Below are 21370 nucleotides of genomic sequence, written 5' to 3'. Positions count from 1 at the left end.
GTAGAGGCAGGAGGATCCAACGTTTAAGGCCATCTCTGGCTCCTCATAGCAAATTTAAGGCCAGCCTGGGATATGAGACACTCTGTCTCTTCCTCATCCCTGGGTCAGTATAAGTGAGCGTTCCAGGGTCAGAGTGCATGATACCCTGCAGTAAAGTCATACCGTTCGGCTCCAGGGAGAATAAGCATCTGAGTTTCGTCTCTAGCCTTGAGAGGAGTCTGGCCTTGAGTATTTCTATTGTTTTCTCATTTTATAACAACATCTAGAGATGACAGAATAAGGAACTATTCCACAAACCAGGTAGATAGCAGGCTTTAAGCTATTTAATAACTTCTTTTTGATTCTGTTTATTATTAAAGTTAGTTTTGAAGTTCATGAATACTAAATAAAACAACTTGTTCCTCGCTAGAATCGAAAGACAGCAAGCAGATCTTATCCATCACAAAGAACTTCAAGGTTGAGAATATCGGGCCTCTTCCTGTAACCGTGACATCGCTGAAAATCAATGGGTATAACTGCCAGGGTTATGGGTTCCAAGTGCTGGATTGCCGCCCGTTTTCCCTGACCCCAAACACATCCCGTGACATCAGTATCGTGTAAGTCGTTTCTGATCATGGTGCACACTTGGGGGAGGCACCCAGCCCATTAGTAACTGACATCTTCAGCTGCTTTTATATAAATATGCTTTTTTATTAAAAAAAATTTGTATGGGTGTTTTGGCTGCATACATGTGTATGCACCTGTGGGTGTTTGGTACCCAAGGAGAGAAGAAGCTATCAGGTCCCCTGGAACTAGAGTTAGAGACAGTTGTGAATTGCTGTGTGGATATTGGGAATTGAACCCAGGTCCTCTGGAAGAGGAGCCAGTGCTACTGAAGCATCTCTCCAGTCCTGAGTGTTGTTATGCGGGCCTGAGTATTGTTATGTGGGCCTAAGTTTAGCTTCTGTTGTTATTTTGACTTTGTGGTGAGAATTAAAACCAGGAAATACCAATCCTAATGATGAGCCGCTTACCCTAGGTTTACTCCGGACTTTACCTCTTCCTGGGTCATCCGCGAGCTGATGCTGGTGACGGCCGCAGACCTGGAGTTCCACTTCACGCTCAACGTGACTCTCCCGCATCACATGCTGCCCTTGTGTGCAGAGGTGGTTCCAGGTCCCAGCTGGGAGGAGTCCTTCTGGAGGCTCACCGTCTTCTTTGTCAGGTAAGCACCCGTGTGTCCCACCCTCGTCAGGCAGAGCAGAGCAGGGGTCACTTGGAAATGCAGGCGTGGAATGGAGGGACTTTCATTGCTCTGAGTCCCGTGGCGGTGACAGGCGCTGCCTGAGAGGGTGATAGGACCTGCGGTGTGACTCACAACTCTGTTCCACACTCGCTGTCACCACCAGTCACGGTTGGCAGACCTCAGGACTGATGTCATTGTATCAGTGCAGTGACTGACATCATAAGACCATAGTGATCCTGTTTGTATGTTTTCCAAGACAGGGTTTCTCTGTGCAGCCCTGGCTGTCCTGGAACTCTGTAGACCAGGTTGGCCTTGAACTCGGAAATCCACCTGTCTCTGCCTCCCAAGTTCTGGGATTAAAGGTGTGGCCACCACTACTCAGCAAGACCACAGTGACCCTTTAACAGTAACTCTTTAGAAACATGCTTAAAAATTGGATTGTCCTGTCAGCCTTATGAATATGTGCATTTTTAACTTTAAAGTGCTTTTTTAACCTTTAAAAAAAATCAGAAATAAGTCATCCATTTAATAAAATGTAACCCCATTTGTGCAGCTGTTTTCTACCGTCCACTCACCACTGTTCTGTAATAGAGAAAAGTCTTTTAGCTTTGCTCTGCTTTGTTTTTGAGGCAGTCTCATTATGCCGCCCACCCCAGACTCAAACAGTCCTCCTGCCTCAGCTTCTGAGCAGTTGGGACTACAGGCGTATTCTCTTGTGCCTGGTTATGGTGGGTCTTCGTGATGCTGCTCAGAATCACACAGCAGCGCGCGGCACTGCTCTCTCCCCAGTTTGTCCCTGTTGGGTGTGATCCTGATAGCCTTCCAGCAAGCACAGTACATTCTGGTGGAATTCATGAAAACAAGGCAGAGGCAGAACGGCAGCTCATCCTTACAGCAGAATGGTGGTCCAGTGGACGTGGTCAGCTCCCACTCTCACAAGTAAGGCCTCTCTCTCTGCGTTTGGGGGGGTTCGTGGTACTCGTTTCTGATTTCCTTCCAAGGTCATAGAAATTCTACTCTTAACCCAATTCTCTGTCGCTTGTGTGAACAGCTGCACTGTTGTGTTAGATAGTCTGTGTGAGGGCTTAGCTCATCGATGGCCTCTCGGCAGGAAACTCGTGGGGCTGGGAAAGAAGGGGAGGCTGGAGCTCCTCAGTGCACTGTACCAATTGGTCCTACCCTCGTGCAGAAGTGAAGCTTGGTTTGCTTTGCCTTCGTACTAAACGTGTTTCTTCTTATGTTCAGAAGCAATTGCAAGAACTTTCTTGACACGTACAGCCCGCCTGATAAAGGCCGAGGGAAGAGCTGCCTTCCAGTGGGCCCACCCCTGAGCAGGATCCAGAATGCGTCCAAGAGGAGCCCGGCCACCTATGGGCATTCTCAGAAGAAGCATAAGTGCTCCTTCTACTACAGCAAACAGAAACCCAGTGCCTCCGTGGCCAGCAGTGCCAACATGGCCACTGAGGAGAAGCAGACTTTGGCCCTGGCCAGCTCCCCGTCAGCTGCCAGGGAAGATGTTTGCACCAATGTCACGAGTGAGAACTGGGTCAGCCTCAAATATGCCAGTGGTGTGAACGTCAGTTTGCAGAAGAATTTAACCCTCCCCAAAAATGTACTGATCAAAGAGGAAAACTCAGTGAGAAACACAGTTGTCGATAATACTTCTTCAGAATGTAGTATGAAGGAGGGACCACAGACATGTATGTTTCCTAAGGAAACTGACATTAGAACTCCAGAACCCGTGGCCGAGCTCAAGGAACAAGAGCCCTGCCCACAGAAGACTTCTAAGAAGCCACCTGAAAGTCCTTTGCCCAAAAGCCCACCTCAGTACCAGCAGCCAGACATGCCAGACGTCTCCAGGAAACACGGTAATCTTGGCCGTCTAGATAGTTCTCCTTTGGTCTCTCACCTGTAACCTTCAGAAAGACACTGCTGTCCTCTCCCCACTGCTTTTCCTCATGTTCTTACACCAGTGCAGCCCCGTCTTGTCCGACACACCACAGGACTTTTACCTTAGCACCCCAAGTCACAGGGTTACAGTGCCTGGCTGTGTCTTTGGTTTTCACTGTGGGAGATGAGTGAGTTTGTGCACCCAATTTTAGCAAGGGCATCAATGTTGAAATTAAAAACATGGCACCCTTTTTTAGAATGTATGACTAAGAATTTCACGCTTTCGAACAAGGTAGGGGTATTAATGTCGTCTGTCATCGTTAGGTTGATACTGATACATTTTTAATTATTTGTTCTTTGCTTCCTTTTTGTAAAAAAAAAAAAAAAAGCAGTCACCCCTTGTAGGGTTTCTGACTAACCAGATCTGTACCAACTTGTTTGGTTTTGGCTTTGGTTTTTAAGACAATTTCTCTGTGTTGCGTTGGCTGCCCTGGAACTCACTCTGTAGATCAGGTTGGCCTTGAGCTCAGAAATCTGCTGGCCTCTGCCTCCCAACTACTGGCCTTGAAGGCATGTGCCACCACAGCTGGCTACACCAGCTTTTCTGATCACTGTAGCACCTCCTAGATCCTGGCCTTGCATTTTTAATAGCATCTCTTGGTTAAAGAAAGACAAATGCTGTCATGACAGATGCTATTGACTGAAGAAGGAACTGGGCAGCGTGCCCTAGCAGATGCCTGCTCCCTCCAGAGGGCATACGCCACCTCTTTCCTTCCCGCTCCTCTTTCTTTCTCAGGCCAGTATATTAACACATTCCTCCTGTACAGTTGGAAAAACTCAAGCAGCCTGTATTTATTTAAAAGAGAATCTCATAAAGTAGCCCTGGCTGTCCAGGAACTCACTATGTAGACCAGGCTGGCCACAAACTCACAGAGATCCTCCTGGCTCAGCTTCCTGCGTACTGGAATTAAAGGTGCATGCTAACATACAGTCAAGCTTTGATCTTCACACTTAGCTCTGAGCACTTGTTGGCCAGCTCCATATCACTGCAGTGAAGTATTTCTTAAACTGTGCAGTGGGGCAGGGTTCTAGGGGTTCTGTTGTCTTTTAAGGCTCTGCTTGGAGTTCACCTGGCAAGGTAGAAAGCCTCCATCAGAGCACACCCATATCACAAACCAGAAAACAAACAGGCAAGTGTAGGGGGAAGACCAAGGTCTCATGACCCCTTCCCAGTGACCTGGGCCCCGCCCAGGAGGCTTGCCTCTAAAGGTGCACCACACCTCCTGAGAGCACTGTCTGGGGAACAAGGCGTGTGTTCAAAGCATGAAGATCTCGTTACTCGTCACTTGCTGATACTGAAGTGAAGCCGTGGGAAGGCTCTGGGCTGACTCTAGAGAGCTTCATGCTTTTGGCACAATCTGCAAGAGGAACCTTGACTGCTCCATAAAGAATACTATGATGTAAAAGATAGTTGGGGTTCTCTGAGAGGAGCATTTATTCTGATGTGAGGTATTGGACAAGCATCACCTCAGTCAATCGTCAGGACTTTGTCAACCCAAACAGTGTCTGCTGAGTAGTAAACTAAACTCCCGTCACCCCTTGCCCATCGCCTGGGAAACATCCTCTTGTCTGTGAATGTGGCTGCATTAGGTCTCCCTCCAACTGAAGTCATAAAACATTTGCCCCTTTCTGTCTGGCTCATTTCATACACTACCTTTAAGGTTCCTCAGGCCATTTCAACCAGGATTTTAATCCCTTTTAAAGCATCTTAGCTAATGCATGTGTGGTTTTGGCAGTGCTAACTGTAGCCCCACGATAGTTTTCCTTTCGTCCGTGTCCTCTGGTGGACAGCAGGTTGTTTCCGCCTTTGGCCACTGTGAACTGTGACCACACAGCAATGTTAATGTCCCACCGTCACTCTGACATCTCTTAAAGATCGCAGAACGTTTATGTAAGTGTGTTTCCACTTGTAATCAGAGTGTGTTTCTGGGGAATCATGGTTATCAGAACTGAAAGATGAGATTGTCGAAGGAAAACATTTAATTATGGGGACTATGAATGAAAAAATGCTAGATATTGATTTTTTTAAATTTATTCAAGGGAATAACCAGCCAGTGCCTGTCAAGACCGACGTGGACAGCGGCGAGACTGTGAAGGGGGCTGACACAAAGCTGTCTTCCTCCAGGAGGAGTCAGAGAGCGTCTCCAGAGGGTGCGTGCCCTGAGAAGCAGGACACACCGCCATCACTAGAGGTTTGCATTCCTCTCTCTCTCCTGTTAAAGAGAGCAGCGCTCACAGGCCGGCGAAGGGCACAGATCTCTCCTATAAGTAGATGTCTTCTCTGCAGGTGATAGTAACACTGTAATTTGTTCGTTCAGAAAGTTTTATCCTCTGATTATATAGGTATAGAGAAATGGTTCTCAGTGAACCCAGGTAGCTTTTATCTCTGGATCCCTCATCTAGTGGCAGTCGTGGAGTAGAGCCAGACCAGAACCTGTTCCATCTGGTTAGTGCTGACATCCCCTTTTCATCTTTCTCTGGCCTGCATCTGTCATCATCTTTTCTCTAAAAGAGCACAAGAGTGTTATTAGTGGAACAGAAGATTTTCCTGCGTTAAGGGAAGAGTTCCGTGTATAGATGAAAATGTTCCACTGTGTAGGTCTGGAAAAGCGGATGCCTAATGACAAACATAGGCATCGTCTTCATTATTCATGTAGCTTGAGGCATAAAGAGTTGCCCAGAGCACGGAAGACAAGAAACACAAACTTAATCTTGCTTCAGACTCAGTGGGAAAGTAATTCATTGCCTTAGTGTCATATTATATATGTGTAGGCTCGTGGGGAAATATTCAGAGGGAAGCTTTGTGAAATAGGGAGGGAGCCTCGTTGTTTCTGAGTGGTTACTCTGTATTCTGTGAATCTGATATAGCAAACACGACTCTTTTGTTTATGGAAATGCTACAAAATAGGTATGCCATAGGCATCCCGAAGAGGTTGAGAAGTGCACAGGCGCTTGTGTGTAATCGAGCATCAAGTCCTGGCAAGCCCCAGAGGGTGGCAGCTTGTACAGGTGTAGCACACAGAAAGTCACGGCAGGCAGGCAACAGGCACTGCCGGACCTGCAAGGAGAGAGCCCACCAACTGGGAGCAGCTAGGGCGATGCTTGCCCCCCTCCCCCACAGGGAAACAAGGGAGAGAAGGCTCTTGGGCCCTCCACACTGGGACTGCCAGGTGGGAGTTGGGGATTGAAGTTACCCCTGTGGAGTTGGGCCTGAAGCAGCCTGATTTCAGGGTTCTCTAAAGCAGTGGTTCTCAGTCTTCCTAATGCTGTGACCTTTAATACAGTTCTTCATGTCATGGTGACCCCAACCATAAAATTATTTCATTGCTACTTCATAACTGTAATTTTGCTGCTGTTCTGAATCACAATGTAAATATTGGGATATTCTATCTCTGTGGGGTCTCTATGCTTAAGTTGAGAGCCACTGCTCTAAAGTCACTAAACTGGTAAACACACACACACACACACACACACACACACACACACACACACACAGAGTATATGTTTATGCTTATATTGAGAGCTGAGATGTTGACCTGACTTGCAGGGTCTGGTCTGGATAGTCCGTCAAGTCTGGAATATCCTGTGGCGGTATGTCTGTTCACACAAAGTTCATCCATGAACAAATTAGCACACACACACACACAGCCAGTTTCTTCCTGGGTTAGTCTGATTTGGCTTCAGCAGTTGATCCAGTGAGCCGTAGGCGCTAGCGATCCAGGCGGAGGCTGCAGGACGGTTCCCACAGCCGCCTACATGGCAGATCTTCTCACCCCCTCAGCCCTTTGGGAGTTTCAGAAACAACAATTATTTCCTTCTCTGTCTGCAGAGCCTGAGAAAGTCGAGAAAGGGGGGAAATGAAAGCAGAGACCGAGAAGGGTGGGTCTCAGGTCTCACCAGTGCTGAGAGGTCTGGGTGCAGATAGAGTTCCTCCCGAAAAGTTAGACAAAGGCCATCACGAGTTTTGTCTTTAAGAGACTATGTCTCTTGAAGCCATAAGTGTTTCCTTTTTCCTCTTCAGCAGGAAGATCCTTACAGGAGGAGGAAGCTTCAGGAGAAGAGAGAAGGAAGCACACCAGCTCTCGGTTGGAATAAAAGCCGAACATGTAGGAAAAACAAGAAGAGGGTTGCTGCCCAGGCCTCCAGGTACGCCACGTCTGCGGCCCTGCCGGTTTAATCTGGGTTTCTTTTCACTTCAGTGTTTTGCTTTTATAAGGGTGGAGAGGTGATACAGCACAGTGCATTAAGTTTAGATCAAAATGTAATTAACACATTTTCTTGTAATTTTACTTCGTAAAAATGCTGTAACACGACCTTTGAAGACTTATTTTCATCTGTCCCTTATAAAATGTTAAACGCTATGGGAAACTTTAGAGGAAGATACCTAACCTGTCCCTCCTACCAAGGCCTCGTTCTGTTTATACTTTCGTGGAGCAGGGCGTGTGGAAAACCCTGGCACAGACACACGTGCACACAGCCACCACCCAGTCCTGTAATAAGACCGTACAGTCGCTTTGCCCTGACCTTCGCTTTAACCCCGTATGGTCACTCTGACTCCGCATCCAGCAGAGGTGGCTTTGAGCTCAGGTTTTCCATCTTAGACTCCCAGGATGTTGGAACCTTTAGCACACATATCCCCTTTCTTTCCTTAGCTACAGGCAGGCTTTTCCCGCCCCCCAGTTCCCTCTTGTCTGAAGAGCATCCCTGTGCAGAGCCCCAGTTTCCTGTAGAAAACTCTGTTCCAAGATCCTGCCACCTGTCCTCAGCAGTCCCTTTATAGCGTGAAAGCTGTGTCCTGCCAGGGCCCTCTCTTCCCGGGTAGGCTTTTCTTCTTACATCACCACCGTGTGAGCTTGGTGGTGTTTCAACGTGCTCTTGTCCAGGTCCTCCAGCTCTTGCACATTTGAGTGGGAGTGAGGTTCCACTGTGGCACAGTCGAGCGTTCTAAGGGCTCAGAGCACCCAGGGATGCCGACACGGAGCTCAGAGCCCAAGGGGGCTGCCACAAAGAACGGAGCTTGTGGCTCCGCATTGTCATAGCTCCCCACAGCCAGGGTAGCTTTCTGGCTCTTTTCTCTACTTCATTCATACGAGCATTCAGCACAGTGGAAATAAACATGTTACATACCACATCCTTCATGGATGTTGTTTGGAGAATTGGAGCGCAGTATCCTGTATAGAGGAGACATCAGGCCTTTCTGCATTTTCATGATCACGGTTGACTCTGGGATCGCGACTGTGTGTGTGTGTGTGTGTGTGTGTGTGTGTGTGTGTGTGTGTGTGTGTGTGTGTGTGTATGTGCGTGCGCGTGCATGCAGAGTATGGTAACAGCTAAGGGAATGTTTGCAGATGAGCTCTCGGACCTCCCACCAGACACTAAGCAGCAGGGTCAGCCACTGGACATCCAAGAAAACAGGCCAGGAGCCCTAAACTGCCAGGCGACCTTGAGCAACATTGTAAAATCCGTTTTTCTCATTGTAAAGCATGAAACTGGACCAAATAGCCCTGAATTCATTCTAACTCAAAGTGGCAACCTCTTGAGGATGCAGGAGTGCAAAAACTTGAACCTATGACTTCTGTGTGTGCTAAGCACAGTCCTGCCACTGAGCCACACCACCTTCTCCTACATCATTTAAGGGCATTTCCTGCTTGTCGTCCTCCATGAGATTCAGAGAGGAGACCTCAGTTTGTCCCTGATTGTAACTTTGCCCCGACGCATCTCGAGCGGAAGTGTATCTGTATAACGAGAGAGAGATGTGATCTTTCCCGTGGCTCCCCCAGGCCTTCTGAACAGAGTGAACTGAAACTCGTGTGCAGTGGCTTTGAGAGGCCGGAGCCCAGCGGGGACGGCAGAAGCTGGAGTACACAGGACAGCACGAGGGAGATGTGCAAGCCTGGCCTGGAAACTTCGGGCAGCTTCCCTGCACGGAGAGAGGAGGGTACGTAACACAGCTGTGAATGGTCTCCCCACGGTCTGTTCTTTGAGAGTCTCCACAAGGCTGCTGACCCTGAGGCCTGTCCATTCCCAGCTGGCATTGTGCATATGGCTAAAGGAATAGGGCCAGTATGCATAAGACCTTAGGTAGGCCTTGGGGAAAGGGCAGACCCAGGCGAGAAACCGGTAGTTTCTGCATATGTGGCCCTGTAGTTTCTGGGTTGGAGTGCTGACCCACCAGGGGTCTGTTGGGCAGTGCCCCAGGAGTGAGAGCTGTGGGGGACACCAGTGCCAGAGCCAGTGTAGAATAGTCTGTTCGCCCAATAGATTCTATTTTCTTGATAAACCATTTGCATGTAATTCAGTTGTTTTGCATTGAGGCTCACATCCCATGTCCATGCTAGGCAAGCGTTTTTTAGTATTTGTTGTTATTGTTTGTTTGTTTTGGTTTTTCAAGACAGGGTTTCTCTGTGTAACAGCCCTAGTTGCCCTAGAACTAGCTCTTGTAGACCAGGTTGGCCTCAAACTCACAGAGATCCGCCTGCCTCTGCCTCCCGATTGCTGGGACCGAAGGCTGGGACTGAGGTGTGTGCCACCACCACCCGGCTTGGAGCCAATTCTTAGATGAAGGTTCTACTTGGTCCTACTGTCTGTCCACAGGCAGAGCAGGCTTACCCTGTGCCTTGGTGTCTCCTCGAGTGCCATGGTTGTGTTTTTACTAGCTGAGCAGAGGTGGTGGCCGTGAACCTACCCTGCCCTCCCTGTTCCCCTTCTATACTTATGGGAACCACCTTGGCACAGCATGGCCCCTCTTCTGCCTCTCCAGACAGTTACTACCAGAAGGCTGAGAAGAAGTGTGCAGACAAGTTTTGCTCGGACTCCAGCTCTGACTGTGGCAGCTCCTCAGGCAGCGTGCGGGCCAGCCGGGGCAGCTGGGGCAGCTGGAGCAGCAGCAGCTCGGACTGCGACAGGAAGCCAGTGGTGGAGGCACAGCACTTCCCACCAGCAGGTGAGTTCAGGGACAGCATCCTGCCTGCAGCCAGTGCAAGGTCCAGGGTACCTTGCAGAGGACAGAGCGGAGGGCTGCAGCTTTGAGGCTTGGCTGCCTTGGGCTGTCTGCCTCCCTCTCCTTTCTCCTCCTGGGCACTATTGTTACTACCAGTTCAAAGACATAAACATCTGTATGTCTTCTTTATTGTGCTAAAATATTAAACAGAACTGACCATCTTGTAAACCACTTTTAATTTACTGTACAAATGTACAGTAATACCATTAATAGTTTATATATTATCTGTTAACATATGTTAATAGAACTATTAGTGGTATTTATTAATAGTTCTTCAAATATTACTCCTTTTTTTCCAAACAAAACTGTCCTATGTTTTCTCAAAGTAGGTTTTTCTTTCGAGCCCCGTGTGTGTATCACCTGACAAACTCTTGGTCCTGTGGCAAACAGTTAAAACTAGTGTGTTAAAACCAAGGTGCCAAAAACCTGACCCTCATGCAGACTGTTTCCATGAGGCTGAAACTGTCTCTGAAGAAGGGGCCGGTCTGTTAATTGAAGCTAACCTCAGACAGCCTCTGACAGTGTGTTGCTTTCATGCAGGAGACGGTGCTTCCCCGCAGGATTCCCCCTCGGAAGCCTCCATCCCCTTGAGCCTCTCCCACCACATCTGCAGCCCCGCGTAAGTTCTGAGGATCCTTGCTGCCATAGTGTGGCATTGTTTTCTCTGCTAGGGAGGTGCTTTCGGTGCTTTCTCTGTGGGCTGAGCCATGAAAGCCTTTTTAAAGCCACAGGAAAGCAAACTCTGACTGTAGATAATGTGTTCAGGGCTTATGTGGGGGAGTCTCTGGCTTTGTTGTCCTCTCAGCGAGGTGACAGGCTGGGAAATGTGTGACCTCTCAAAGCAGAAAGAGGAGCCATCTCCCCGGGGTAGGACTTGAATTTAGTCTGAGCACCAGTGGTTCAGAAACCCTCCAAGGATCTAGTAAGACATTTGTAGTTCCTCTGTGTGATGCTTTAGATCGATGATGATGATGATGATATTAGATCGATGATGATGATGATGATAATAATAATGATGATGATAATAAAGATACAGTTGCCCCTTGATATCAGTAGGCAGTAGATTCCAGAACCTGCATACATACTCCCAACTCTAAAGATAACTCAAGTCCCTCATATAACATGGATAGTGGCATATGCCTGTTACCCTGGTACTCAGAAGACTGAGGCAGGAGGATTGCCATGAATTTGAGCAACCTGGGCTCTATAGTGCTAGGGACTAGCCTGGCTAGCTAGTTTGACGTGGTGAAACCCTGTCTCAAAATAACTACAAAATGACAATATTTTCATAGAGCTATTCATGCTGATCCTCCCCTATGCATTGCATCATCTCTGGATTACTGGTAGGGTTAATGTAATGACAATGTCTTACAAATTGAAGTCAGACCTCCTTGTTTGGGGAATAATGACTAGAGAAAGTGTGTGTGTTTTCAGTACAGACTCGGCCTTTGTAGGTCTGACTGCATAGTCCCTGGTAGCTGCTAGACAGGTAACTGCTGTCCAATGCTTCCTCCAGATATCTTCAGGCCACACACACACACACACACACACACACACACACACACACACACACACACCCTGCAGCCTGGGATGCCTGAGGGCCAACTGTACCTTTCACGATGGGAGGAATGAAGGCTAACACCTAAGAAAGCTCCCTGTGAACTGTCTGTGGTGAAGGTGCTGCTGTCTGTACAGGCAGACTGGAAGCTGCAGCCGACCTCACAGTAGTCCAAATGGTTTGTTCAAGCAAGACATGGTGGTGTTCCTCAACCCCCTCCCGGCTTTGTGAGTCTTAACGTCTGTGTGGTTCTGACGGGACTTCTGTGGGGCTCAGATGAGATCTGGTTATGTGGTGTTTGGATTTCTTTGTGTGGAAAATCACGGTTTCCTGTCCTCCTGCCCACAGTGATGCGAGTGACCTGACCCAGTTCACAGAGTCCTCCTGTGCCGGTCTTCCTGCCGTGCCCTCAGGTGCTGGAGAAGAGAAAGGTGAGGCTTACTGTGGACGCCCAAGGGCTGTGTGTGTCTTCCTGCCTGGGAGCTGGAGATGGCACCTCGGGTGGGGGCCTCTCTTCAACCTTGTTTGCTGGCCGTAGGAGGGGCAGCTGCTCTTTGGAGAGACAGCAGGTGCCCTGGCCGACCATCCTGCACCACTATGAACGCCCTTGTCAGATCCTCCCTCTGCGCTGAGCTCACTTCCCCAGTAAGATAGCAGAAAACAAGTGGCTGTGTGGCCCAGGAGAAGCAAGAGTGAGGTAGGGACAAGCCGGGGCAGCCGGCTTCCTGTCCCCATCTGACTCTCTTCTCCCCACCCCACCATGTGGGAGCCCCTTAACTGGGCCCCTGCAGCCTGGATGAACAGCCTGACTCCTAAACTAGGATCGAGGCAGAGTTGAACCCTGCAGGGGGGTAAGACAGTGACCCCAGACTGGAGACTGAGGGGGTCAAAAGGAACCCTTGCTTTAGCCTGGGGTCCCCTTGTTTTGTTAGCGTTTCTATTACTGTGAAGAGACACCATATTAACCACAGCAGCTCATAAAGGAAGACATTTTATCATGTCTGGCATACAGTTCAGAGGTTTAGCCTGTTATCTTCATGGTGGCATGCCGGCAGACATGGTGCTGGAGAAGGAGCTGAGAGTTCCACATCTTGATCCGCAGGCAGCAGAAGCAACTATGTCACTGGGAGTGTCTTGAGCATATATGAGACCTTGAAGCCCACCCCCACAGTGACACACTTCCTACTCCAACAAGGCCACACCTCCTAATAGTGCACCCCCCATGGCCCAGCATTCAAACACATGATCCATTGGGGCCATACCTATTCAGACCAGCACACTCCCCACCGCCAGTTCTCAGCTTTTCCATTCTCTTCCTCTTAGTCTTCTCTCTCTCTGTTCTCTGGTGACCTGTTTTATTATGGGACTTCTTCCAAATCAGGGTCAGGAATCGTGGCAGGACATGTGTGGTGTTTGCTCTTCATGGCAGCATTAGCTTTGGCCTGCATGCTCGCTTCTGTGCCTAGAAATTCATGACAGGCGGGACGCTGCAGTGCAGAGACAGCCTGGCAGCGAGGGTGCAATCCTCCTAAACTAGCAGCTTGTGTGACAGAATGGAGCCTAGGTCCCCAGAGGGGTGGTTGCAATTTTGTCTTAGACGTAGGGCTGTGCCAGCTGCATCAATGTTTCCCTTAGTGCCATGCATCCTGAACAAGGTGGGTATAGATGTGGCAGGAGAGGAACCTTGAGCCTAGGGACCCAAGTCTTCTCTCCAGTGGCAGGGTGCCTGCCAGTTGCTCTGCTGGAGGCCCAACTCTCCACGGCTTTGACTTAGCGAATGTCTCTGGAAAGATCGTCCAGAGTAGGCCCCAGTGCAGAAATGGGTGTACCCGTGGGAACCTGTGCCCACACTCCCGATACTCGCCATCCAAGGCTTTCCTGCCAAGGCACAGTACCAGTCCTGTCAGCCTCTAGTCCCTCCGTCCCCACCCTCAGCCACACTTCCAGCAGAATGTTCCTCAGTGGGGCCTGGACCACCCAACTGAAAATTGCCTCATGGGCTCTGCCATGCTGTGTGTCTGCTCACTTGAGCATCCCTCCTCGTTCTCCTCAGGTCTGTATCCACCTGGAGGCCTGTGGCCATCCCAGCCCGTGTGTCTGACCAGCAGCTTCAACTGCCCTGTGGAGAGTGATGAGCCAGGCACGTCACAGGAGCCTGCCCCCATCCCTGACAGGTAGGCCCACTGCACCATACAACTCTGCTTGGCCTAAGGCCCTGCAGCCAGAGCTGTTAGGGCCTCGTCACAGGCACCAGGACAGGGCCTTGGAGCTGCGTGTTTTCTGCCTTCTGAAGTTATGTTGTGCTGTTTAACAAAACAGCTGTGTGAGAAATGTGGAATCAAAGCAGTGAATCAAGTGGCCCCACCAGACTTTCCTCCGTAGGCTGACTTCATGACTTCATGCATAGGACATGTTTAAAGATGTTCACATTTCCTATTCCCTGGCAGATCTTCATCTTCCCATGGCTCATTCTTTATTTATTTATTATTTTTCTTTTCAGTTTCTCTGTGTAGCTACGGAGCCTGTAGACCAGGCTGGCCTCCACCTCACAGAGCTCCACCTGCCTCTACCTCCCTAGTGCTAGGATTAAAGGCGTGCGCCACCACTGCCTGGCCCCATGCCTCATTCTTGAACGTATTTACAAACTAACCTGGTCCGAGGTCCTGGCATCAGAAAATTGAGACACAGTAGCAGCTGCTTCCGTGTGCCATACGGTATTGTGTTCGTCAGGGGCCTGGCAAACGTGACATTCTGTCGTCACAGGGTCCGCTTGAAGGCGTGGTTTAGCTCATTGCAACAGTATTCCTGCCTATGTCCATAAGGAGCGTCTAGTCTGTAGTGGTCACCATCCCAGCCCCTGGCTGTAATGGAGACTTTTCCAAGCTGAGTGCTGCTTGTGTTCTGAGGGACAGCTGGACTACAGTTGGCAGAACCGACACGGTGAAGCCCCTCAGATGTGTACTGAGATGCTGAGGTATCCCCTTGTCTTTCCATGGTACCACGACAGCTGCAGCCAGGTTCTGTGTCTAGCTAACACTGTGGTTAGGAGGGCAGCTTGCCCTGGACCCAGCCCACTATCCTGAAGGTGGACCGGCATTGGCAGGAAGATAAGCCAGAGGAAAGCGTAGGGCAGCAGAGCTACTGCCTCTGTCTTTACCTGATCTCTTGGTCCCTGGTTTTGAAATAAGACCTTGTTTGTGTTTGTTTGTTGTAGCAGTTTCATTGATTGGAGCGCATCCTGTGAGGGCCAGTTTCCCAACTTGTACTGCCCGCTGGAACTGAACGACTACAATGCGTTTCCAGAAGGTAAAGCACCCGACCAGTGCCAGCAGCACTCCTTCCTTCCCAGAGTCAGGGCAAGAGGTGTGTGCTTACCCTACAATGAGCAGACGGGGTGATCCTTCCTTCCCAGAGTCAGGGCAAGAGGTGTGTGCTTACCCTACAATGAGCAGACGGGGTGATCCTTCCTTCCCAGAGTCAGAGTCAAGGCACGGGGTGGGCACTTACCGTAGCAGCTCACCATGAAGGAGCCAATCCTTTAGGAGGCTGCTGCTTGGGTCCACTTGTGCACGCTGAAAGAGGCGATTTTGAATGACCCCCCTCCCCAGCAGCCCTCATTCTGGTACCTGGGGCTTCCATGTGTAATCGTACCCCACTTGGTCCTGTTAATTAGGTAAAACTTAGCCGTTTCTGTCTCTGTAGCCCTAACAGGGTGGTTTGTGTGTCGGGCAGCTGGGCAGTCTTCAGCTGGCAAGTCTTCTATGGGGTACAGACTCCTTTCTTCAGCATGCCCTTGCTCTACCCCAGTGGTGTGGGAAGCCCAGCAGGAGGAGGGAAAGGGGCCAGGAGCAGGAATAGTGGATACTTAAGAGATGCTCAGCCTCAAATCGTATGCCACAGTCAGTAACCTAAGAGTCAGGGGATTTCCATGATCACCTGGAAACTGAAGGAAACAGTTGGACCAGGAGTTCTGCTGATACTGCCTTGCCCAGCAAGGACTAAGGAAGTCCTGCATCCCTGTTCTCGGTTCTGACACATGTGTCACTACAGGCACGCCATAAGGGGGCGCTTGGATAACTTTCTCCCTAGGATTTCCTTGGTGATATCTGGAAGTACTTGGTTTACAGTGACTTTACCGGGGGCTGTGTGGTACACATGCTGGTGGCTGAAGTTGGAGGGGCAGGTGATGAACAGAGTGGGCTGGGACTCCATGACCCGCACTGCACGTCTTGGGGGCATTAAGGGTGGGTAAAGATTTTGGACTGTTCACTTCTCGGTAAATTTTGCACATTAGAAATATCCCATGAAATGAGCCAGTACAGACACCTTAGCCCAACCAGGTGGTGTGTCTTAACCGGTGGGGACGCACACGGGACTCCCGTGTAGTAAATCCCAGAAAGTGTTCCATCCGGGAGTGATAGCTCAGCGCTTTGTGAACGCATTCCTCCTCCCCTCCTCACAGAAAACATGAATTACACCAATGGCTTCCCCTGCCCCTCCAAAGTTCAGACCGACTTCGTTGGCCACAGCACTCACTCTACCTGGAACTCCCCAGCCGGCGACCCCACTGCCTGGGAGCACACCAGTTTCGTCAACTCTCCGGTGAGTGCCGCTCTCCCCTCTCTTTTCCCTTCCCTACTCTTGCTCCTTGCTCCTTCCAGCAGTGAGTTCGCCTCAGGCAGAGCTGGTGGGGTTCACACACAAGAGCAGTGGCAGCATCATGAAGCATCCGTGTAGACAGATGGTGGGGGCCTGCAGGCCGGGCAGGAAGTGAGTCTGCCACAGCTGGGCTGGAGGTGACACAGGAGTCCCACGGGTCAGTCAGGACTGCCCAACTTTTCCTTCTCATGTCCACCCCCACATTTTTTTTTCACATGAAGGGCATGGCTGAGCCCTGTGGATTGAAAGTAGACTTAATCAAGTACGTGAAAATGTCATAGCCTCCTAGGACAACCCAGAATGTTTGGGACACTTGCACAGCTCTGGGGTAACGGGGTAGACAGGACACGGCTGCATCCCCTGGGTGTCTGGGCTGTCTCCATGTTATACCTTGAAATCCCCTTCTTGATTTTTAACCCTTTTGCTCTTTTTTTCCCCTTTCTCATTTCCACTTCAGTCCTACCTCACCAGCACGCGAAGTTTGTCTCCCATGTCTGGACTCTTTGGTTCCATCTGGGCTCCACAAAGCGACGTGTATGAAAGTTGCTGTCCCATCAGCCCCACCACGGAACATTCGACCCACATGGAAAACCAGGTCATGTGCAAGGAGTACTACCCGGGGTTTAACCCGTTCCGTGCCTACATGAACCTGGACATCTGGACTAGCACGGCAAATCGCAGCGCCAGCTTCCCCCTGTCCCGGGACTCCAGCTACTGCGGAAACGCGTGAGGGAGTCGGCTCTGGGCGGTGCGAATAAAGGGCCTTGCGTTTTGATGCCTAGTAAACTGGTTGTTGAGATAGAGTACGACATTGGTGGATATTTTGGCACTTTTATATAAAAAAAAATAAATGTTTGTTTGTTTTTGTTTTTTTAAATCTGGGTGCTTGTTTTTTTAACCCTTCACAAATGAGCCCCAGGGACTTGGCATCCCGGGATCAAAGCTTCCACCGTGCAGGAAGGGGCCGGGGAGCGGCTGTGACTTCTGTCCAAGCGTCAGACCCCTGGGGACACTGCAGAAAATTTGACTTAGTCCAGCAATGTCTCTGGTGGTCACTGCTCTCAAGGAGGACCTTGTAGGCTGTCCCTGAAGCCAGTAAGATGAAGGCTGGAAGAAAGGCCCCCCAGAAGCAAGTCCCTGCCCTGGTGGAGGTGTTTCAGGGAAGGTGCTGTTTTCTGTTGTCCTGTGGTGTCACCTGCCCTGGCCCTTGCTAGGACGTCCGGGAAGTGGGCGTCCCTCAGCACTGGTGCCCAGGGGAGTGGGCGCTGTTGACAAAGCAGCTTCTCTGCTTTTCACTGGTGCCAGAAGCCTCCTCGGAAGTGGCAGTATGTGTAAACTTTGGAAACATTTTCAATTTTGAATAAAAGCTTATTTTTATATTTACTTTGTCTTTGTTGGAGATTCAGGTTGGAGTGGCTTGTGAGTGAGGGGCTGTCCTTGTTCGTCTGCAGTGAGTTCCCGTTACTGGGGTTGGGTAGGGAGCCCCGAAGGGAGACAGATGGCGTACATGCTCTCCTTTTGGGGAGACAAAGCCTTCTGGGCTTGGAGTTCTGGGGAGTCCTCTGGTCGCCGCGTTAGGATCCTCCAGGGCCGAATACTGTTCATTTATTCTTATGTTTAATTTTGCTTCTAGAGAATGAGTGACAAGGACTTTGATACCTTAATACCCGTGTCCCTGGCATTAGTCACAAAAAAAGAAAAAAAAACCACCAAGTAGAAACAGCACACATGTTTATGGGCAGCAATAAACCATGGTACATTCAAGACACAGACTACTTCCTGTCTTAGCTAGGAGTGGCATCAGTGTATGCTGCAAGGGTGAGCTTTGAAAGCGTTATGCTGAGCGGAATAGGCCAGGTAAGTGCTGGCCAGGTGTGCCCCTGAGGGGCCAGGGATGGCCAGAGGGATCGGCAGCAGAACCGTTGCTCCTTGGCTGAGAGGAAGGCGGGGAGCGTGTGAATGATACAGTTCCTGTTTGGGATGACAGTTTCTGTACAGATAATGCCCATGAATTAAACACAGTTAAATTGGTTAAAAGTAGGGAACGTTATGTTATGTATATCTACCACAGTGGAAACATTTTGGGGTGGAAGAAGAGCCCCAAAGCAATTCCAGCATCAGGTCCACACTGGCTTCTAGAGTATGAGACGTTAGATGTTTGTGCTGCCCAGGACTGCTTCTCTGATTCAGTTTTATGTGTTCATCATCTTAATTCCCCACCAGGAAACTGAGAAAACACGGAACTTTTTTTTTGTTCTATTATATGTGCAAAATAAAAACTTCACTTTTATTGGATCTTTAACCTTAAGACTAAAATAAATTGGAAGTTACTTTTCATTTTTTTTCCAGCAGCTTCTTAGGGCTGGGAGCTGTCTCTGGGGCTGTGGACACCACAGACAGGCTGAACTTGCAAAGAATAAGATGCCTTCCTGCAGTACTGCTACCTCCCAGAAGCAGAACAGGGCCGAAAACACTCAAGGATTGAGACAGCGATCTGAGGGTCTGTAGGGCATGTGTTGGCATGGGAGCATTGGGCAGTGGCCACTTTGAAGTCATCAGGGAAAGTCTCCCGGGTGCATTTGAGGTAAAAACTTTAGACCCCAAGAAAGCCGGTGTGCCATGGTCAGTGGGCACAGGTTCGCAGTGGAAACAGCGAAAACAGAGGCAGGGCACTGGGGTAGCTGGGCTTACTGGTCTAGGGGGTCACAGCAGAAGGATATAGAAGGATGGGTTTTCCTCAAGTGCAGGAAGGAACCAGTGTTAATCTGTTTGAAGATCATCCAGAAGGGGCTGCTGTGGTCAAGCGAAGTAGCCCCAGTGACAGCAGCAGGAGGGTGGGCAGGAGGACCTGGCCTGCCTTCTCCCTGCCTTCCTGCCTGCCGCTCACCTGTGACCTCTCTGTACCACGTCTTCCTCTGTAAAACGGGGACAGCGGCCACTCAGAACTTCATTATGAAGGCTTCCTGTGTCCTTCAGGGTCCACTCAGTATTTCCAGACTTTCCGTCGTCTGTTTACTCCGTTTGAAAACAGGGATAATAAAACATTCACAATCCCCAAAGTCTTTCTAGGTCACCACTATTAATTAAATATAGTTAATTCTCTTTTTGTACTTTCCAACTAAACTGTGTTCTATATTCTTTGTCCAAAACATGAGAAGCAAGCAAGCACACACACAAAAAAAAATTAAGGAAATATTATATAAAAATATTCTTAAACTTGAAAAAGAACTAATCTTTTCCAACTATTTTTAGCTATGTTTTTTGTATAACCAGAGTAGTATGGCCTGTTAAATGCTAATTGCTTTTCTTTAGTTTTCCTGAATAGAAGGTATGAAAACAAAAACAGTATGTGATGAGGGAAAAACAGCAGCAGGTAATGTATACCCGTGGTGTCTAGCAGGATCTTGTTAATGTATACCCGTGGTGTCTAGCAGAATCTTGTCAAAGTATACCCATGTTGTCTAGCAGAATTTTGTTAATGTACTCCCATGTGTCTAGCAGGATCTTGTTCATTCTAAACCTTGGCAGGTCTTCAGGAAGACTGGGGGGGGGGGTGTAATCTTGCTTATCAATGTGACAGTATCTGGAATCAACTAAGAGAAAGCTGATAGGTACACCTGTAAGTGATTGTTGTGATCACTGTCATGGTTTGAAAGTAATTGGCCCCATGTGCTCATTAGGGGTGGCACTACTAGGAGGCGTGGCCTTGTTGGAGGAAGTATGTCATTGTGGGGGCGGGCTTTAAGGTCTCTCTTGCTCAGTCATTTCCTGTTGCCTGCGAGAGGTAGGCCTCTCAGTCTCAGCTACTTCTCCAGCACCGCATCTGCCATGCTCGCTGCTGTGATGATAAAGGACTGAACCTCTGAGGCTGTTAGCGAGCCCCCTCAGTTAAATGTTTTCCTTAGGAGAGTTGCCATGGCCATGGTGTTTCTTCACAGCACTAGAAGCCTTAACTAAGAAAAGATGGTACCGGGAGTGGGGCTTACTGTGATGGGCTGTATCTTGTTTGGAGGAATTTGGACTTTGCTGCTATGGATTAGAAAAGCGGTGGACCTGTCTTCAGCGCCTCAGAGGAGCCTCTGTCTATCTCTGCTTCTATGGCTACACCTGTTACTCTGACCACAGGCAGGCAAGGTTCTCCTGCTTGAGGACCCTGTACTGGAGTGGGTCTCCTGGATCATCCAAGCTCAAGGTTCTTAGTTTAACTTGGTCTTTTCTATACAAAGTCATAGGATCCAGGTAGAGTGAACAACTCTCTGGGTCATCCTTCTGCCTATGTCAAATGCTACAAGAGTGTGGACCACCCCCCAACCGTAAGATTATTTTCTTATTCCTTATAACTGTAATTTGCTACTGCTGTGAATCATAATATAAATGTCTGATATGTGATCCCCAAAGGGGTCACATCCCACAGTGGAGAACCATGCTCTGCCAGGGACACTGGTCTCCCTTATTCGCAATCTCACAGTCTGTGTTTTCCGTAAACTGGGGGTCAACTGTGGTCAGGACTATTCAGTGGAAAATTCCAGAATACTTCATACTGTTCTGAGTAACATAATGAACTCTGATGCCTTTCCCCTCTGTCCTGCTGGGAATAGGAATTATCCTGTTGCCCGGGGCATCTGGTCTACCACCATTAGCAAGCATACCTGGTTATCAGACTGAATGTCTCCACATCATTCTATGGTGCATCCACACGTGGGCAGTGAATGGATTCATTCAGGTCAGAACAGAAGAGGAAAAGCCAAGTTTGTTGGCTACACAGCAGGGGAGCAGCACCAGGGCAGTGGAGAAGAATCGGCCACCTCTAGACGGTGGGGTGTGGCTGGTTTTATACGGGATCTGCCTACCTTTTGGTTCTTGCCCTGCAGATGAGGGACTGGAGCGTGGCCGTTCTGATCAGCCGATGTCTGACTCTGGGCAGAAGTGTTACAGACCACCAGGTCTGTAGTAAAAGGTCATAGTCATTTTGTGGTTG

General features: G+C 49.3%; 1 protein-coding gene across 6 annotated transcripts in view; it reads left to right on the top strand.

The window, feature by feature from the left end:
- The window catches only part of Tmem131l (transmembrane 131 like), a 116553-nt gene extending 98780 nt beyond the window's left edge, over nucleotides 1-17773 (top strand). For 3 of the 6 annotated variants that reach the window (XM_075950373.1, XM_075950372.1, XM_075950378.1), the window contains 14 exons: nucleotides 410-596; nucleotides 1019-1204; nucleotides 2015-2164; nucleotides 2471-3093; nucleotides 5216-5367; nucleotides 7197-7321; nucleotides 8956-9113; nucleotides 9936-10118; nucleotides 10716-10794; nucleotides 12082-12164; nucleotides 13787-13907; nucleotides 14948-15039; nucleotides 16196-16335; nucleotides 16850-17773. In XM_075950373.1, the coding sequence (XP_075806488.1) occupies nucleotides 410-596; nucleotides 1019-1204; nucleotides 2015-2164; nucleotides 2471-3093; nucleotides 5216-5367; nucleotides 7197-7321; nucleotides 8956-9113; nucleotides 9936-10118; nucleotides 10716-10794; nucleotides 12082-12164; nucleotides 13787-13907; nucleotides 14948-15039; nucleotides 16196-16335; nucleotides 16850-17122 (2552 nt within the window). In that variant the 3' untranslated portion in view covers nucleotides 17123-17773. The remainder of the gene's footprint in view (nucleotides 1-409; nucleotides 597-1018; nucleotides 1205-2014; nucleotides 2165-2470; nucleotides 3094-5215; nucleotides 5368-7196; nucleotides 7322-8955; nucleotides 9114-9935; nucleotides 10119-10715; nucleotides 10795-12081; nucleotides 12165-13786; nucleotides 13908-14947; nucleotides 15040-16195; nucleotides 16336-16849) is intronic. The other 3 variants (XM_075950377.1, XM_075950376.1, XM_075950375.1) reach the window with 2 other exon arrangements.
- Nucleotides 17774-21370: the final 3597 nt, after the last annotated feature.

This window comes from Microtus pennsylvanicus, chromosome 16 (assembly GCF_037038515.1).
Source record: "Microtus pennsylvanicus isolate mMicPen1 chromosome 16, mMicPen1.hap1, whole genome shotgun sequence".
NCBI lineage: Eukaryota > Metazoa > Chordata > Mammalia > Rodentia > Cricetidae > Microtus > Microtus pennsylvanicus.
The sequence above is the reverse complement of the archived record's forward strand: the minus strand, read 5'-3'. Positions and strand labels throughout refer to the sequence as shown.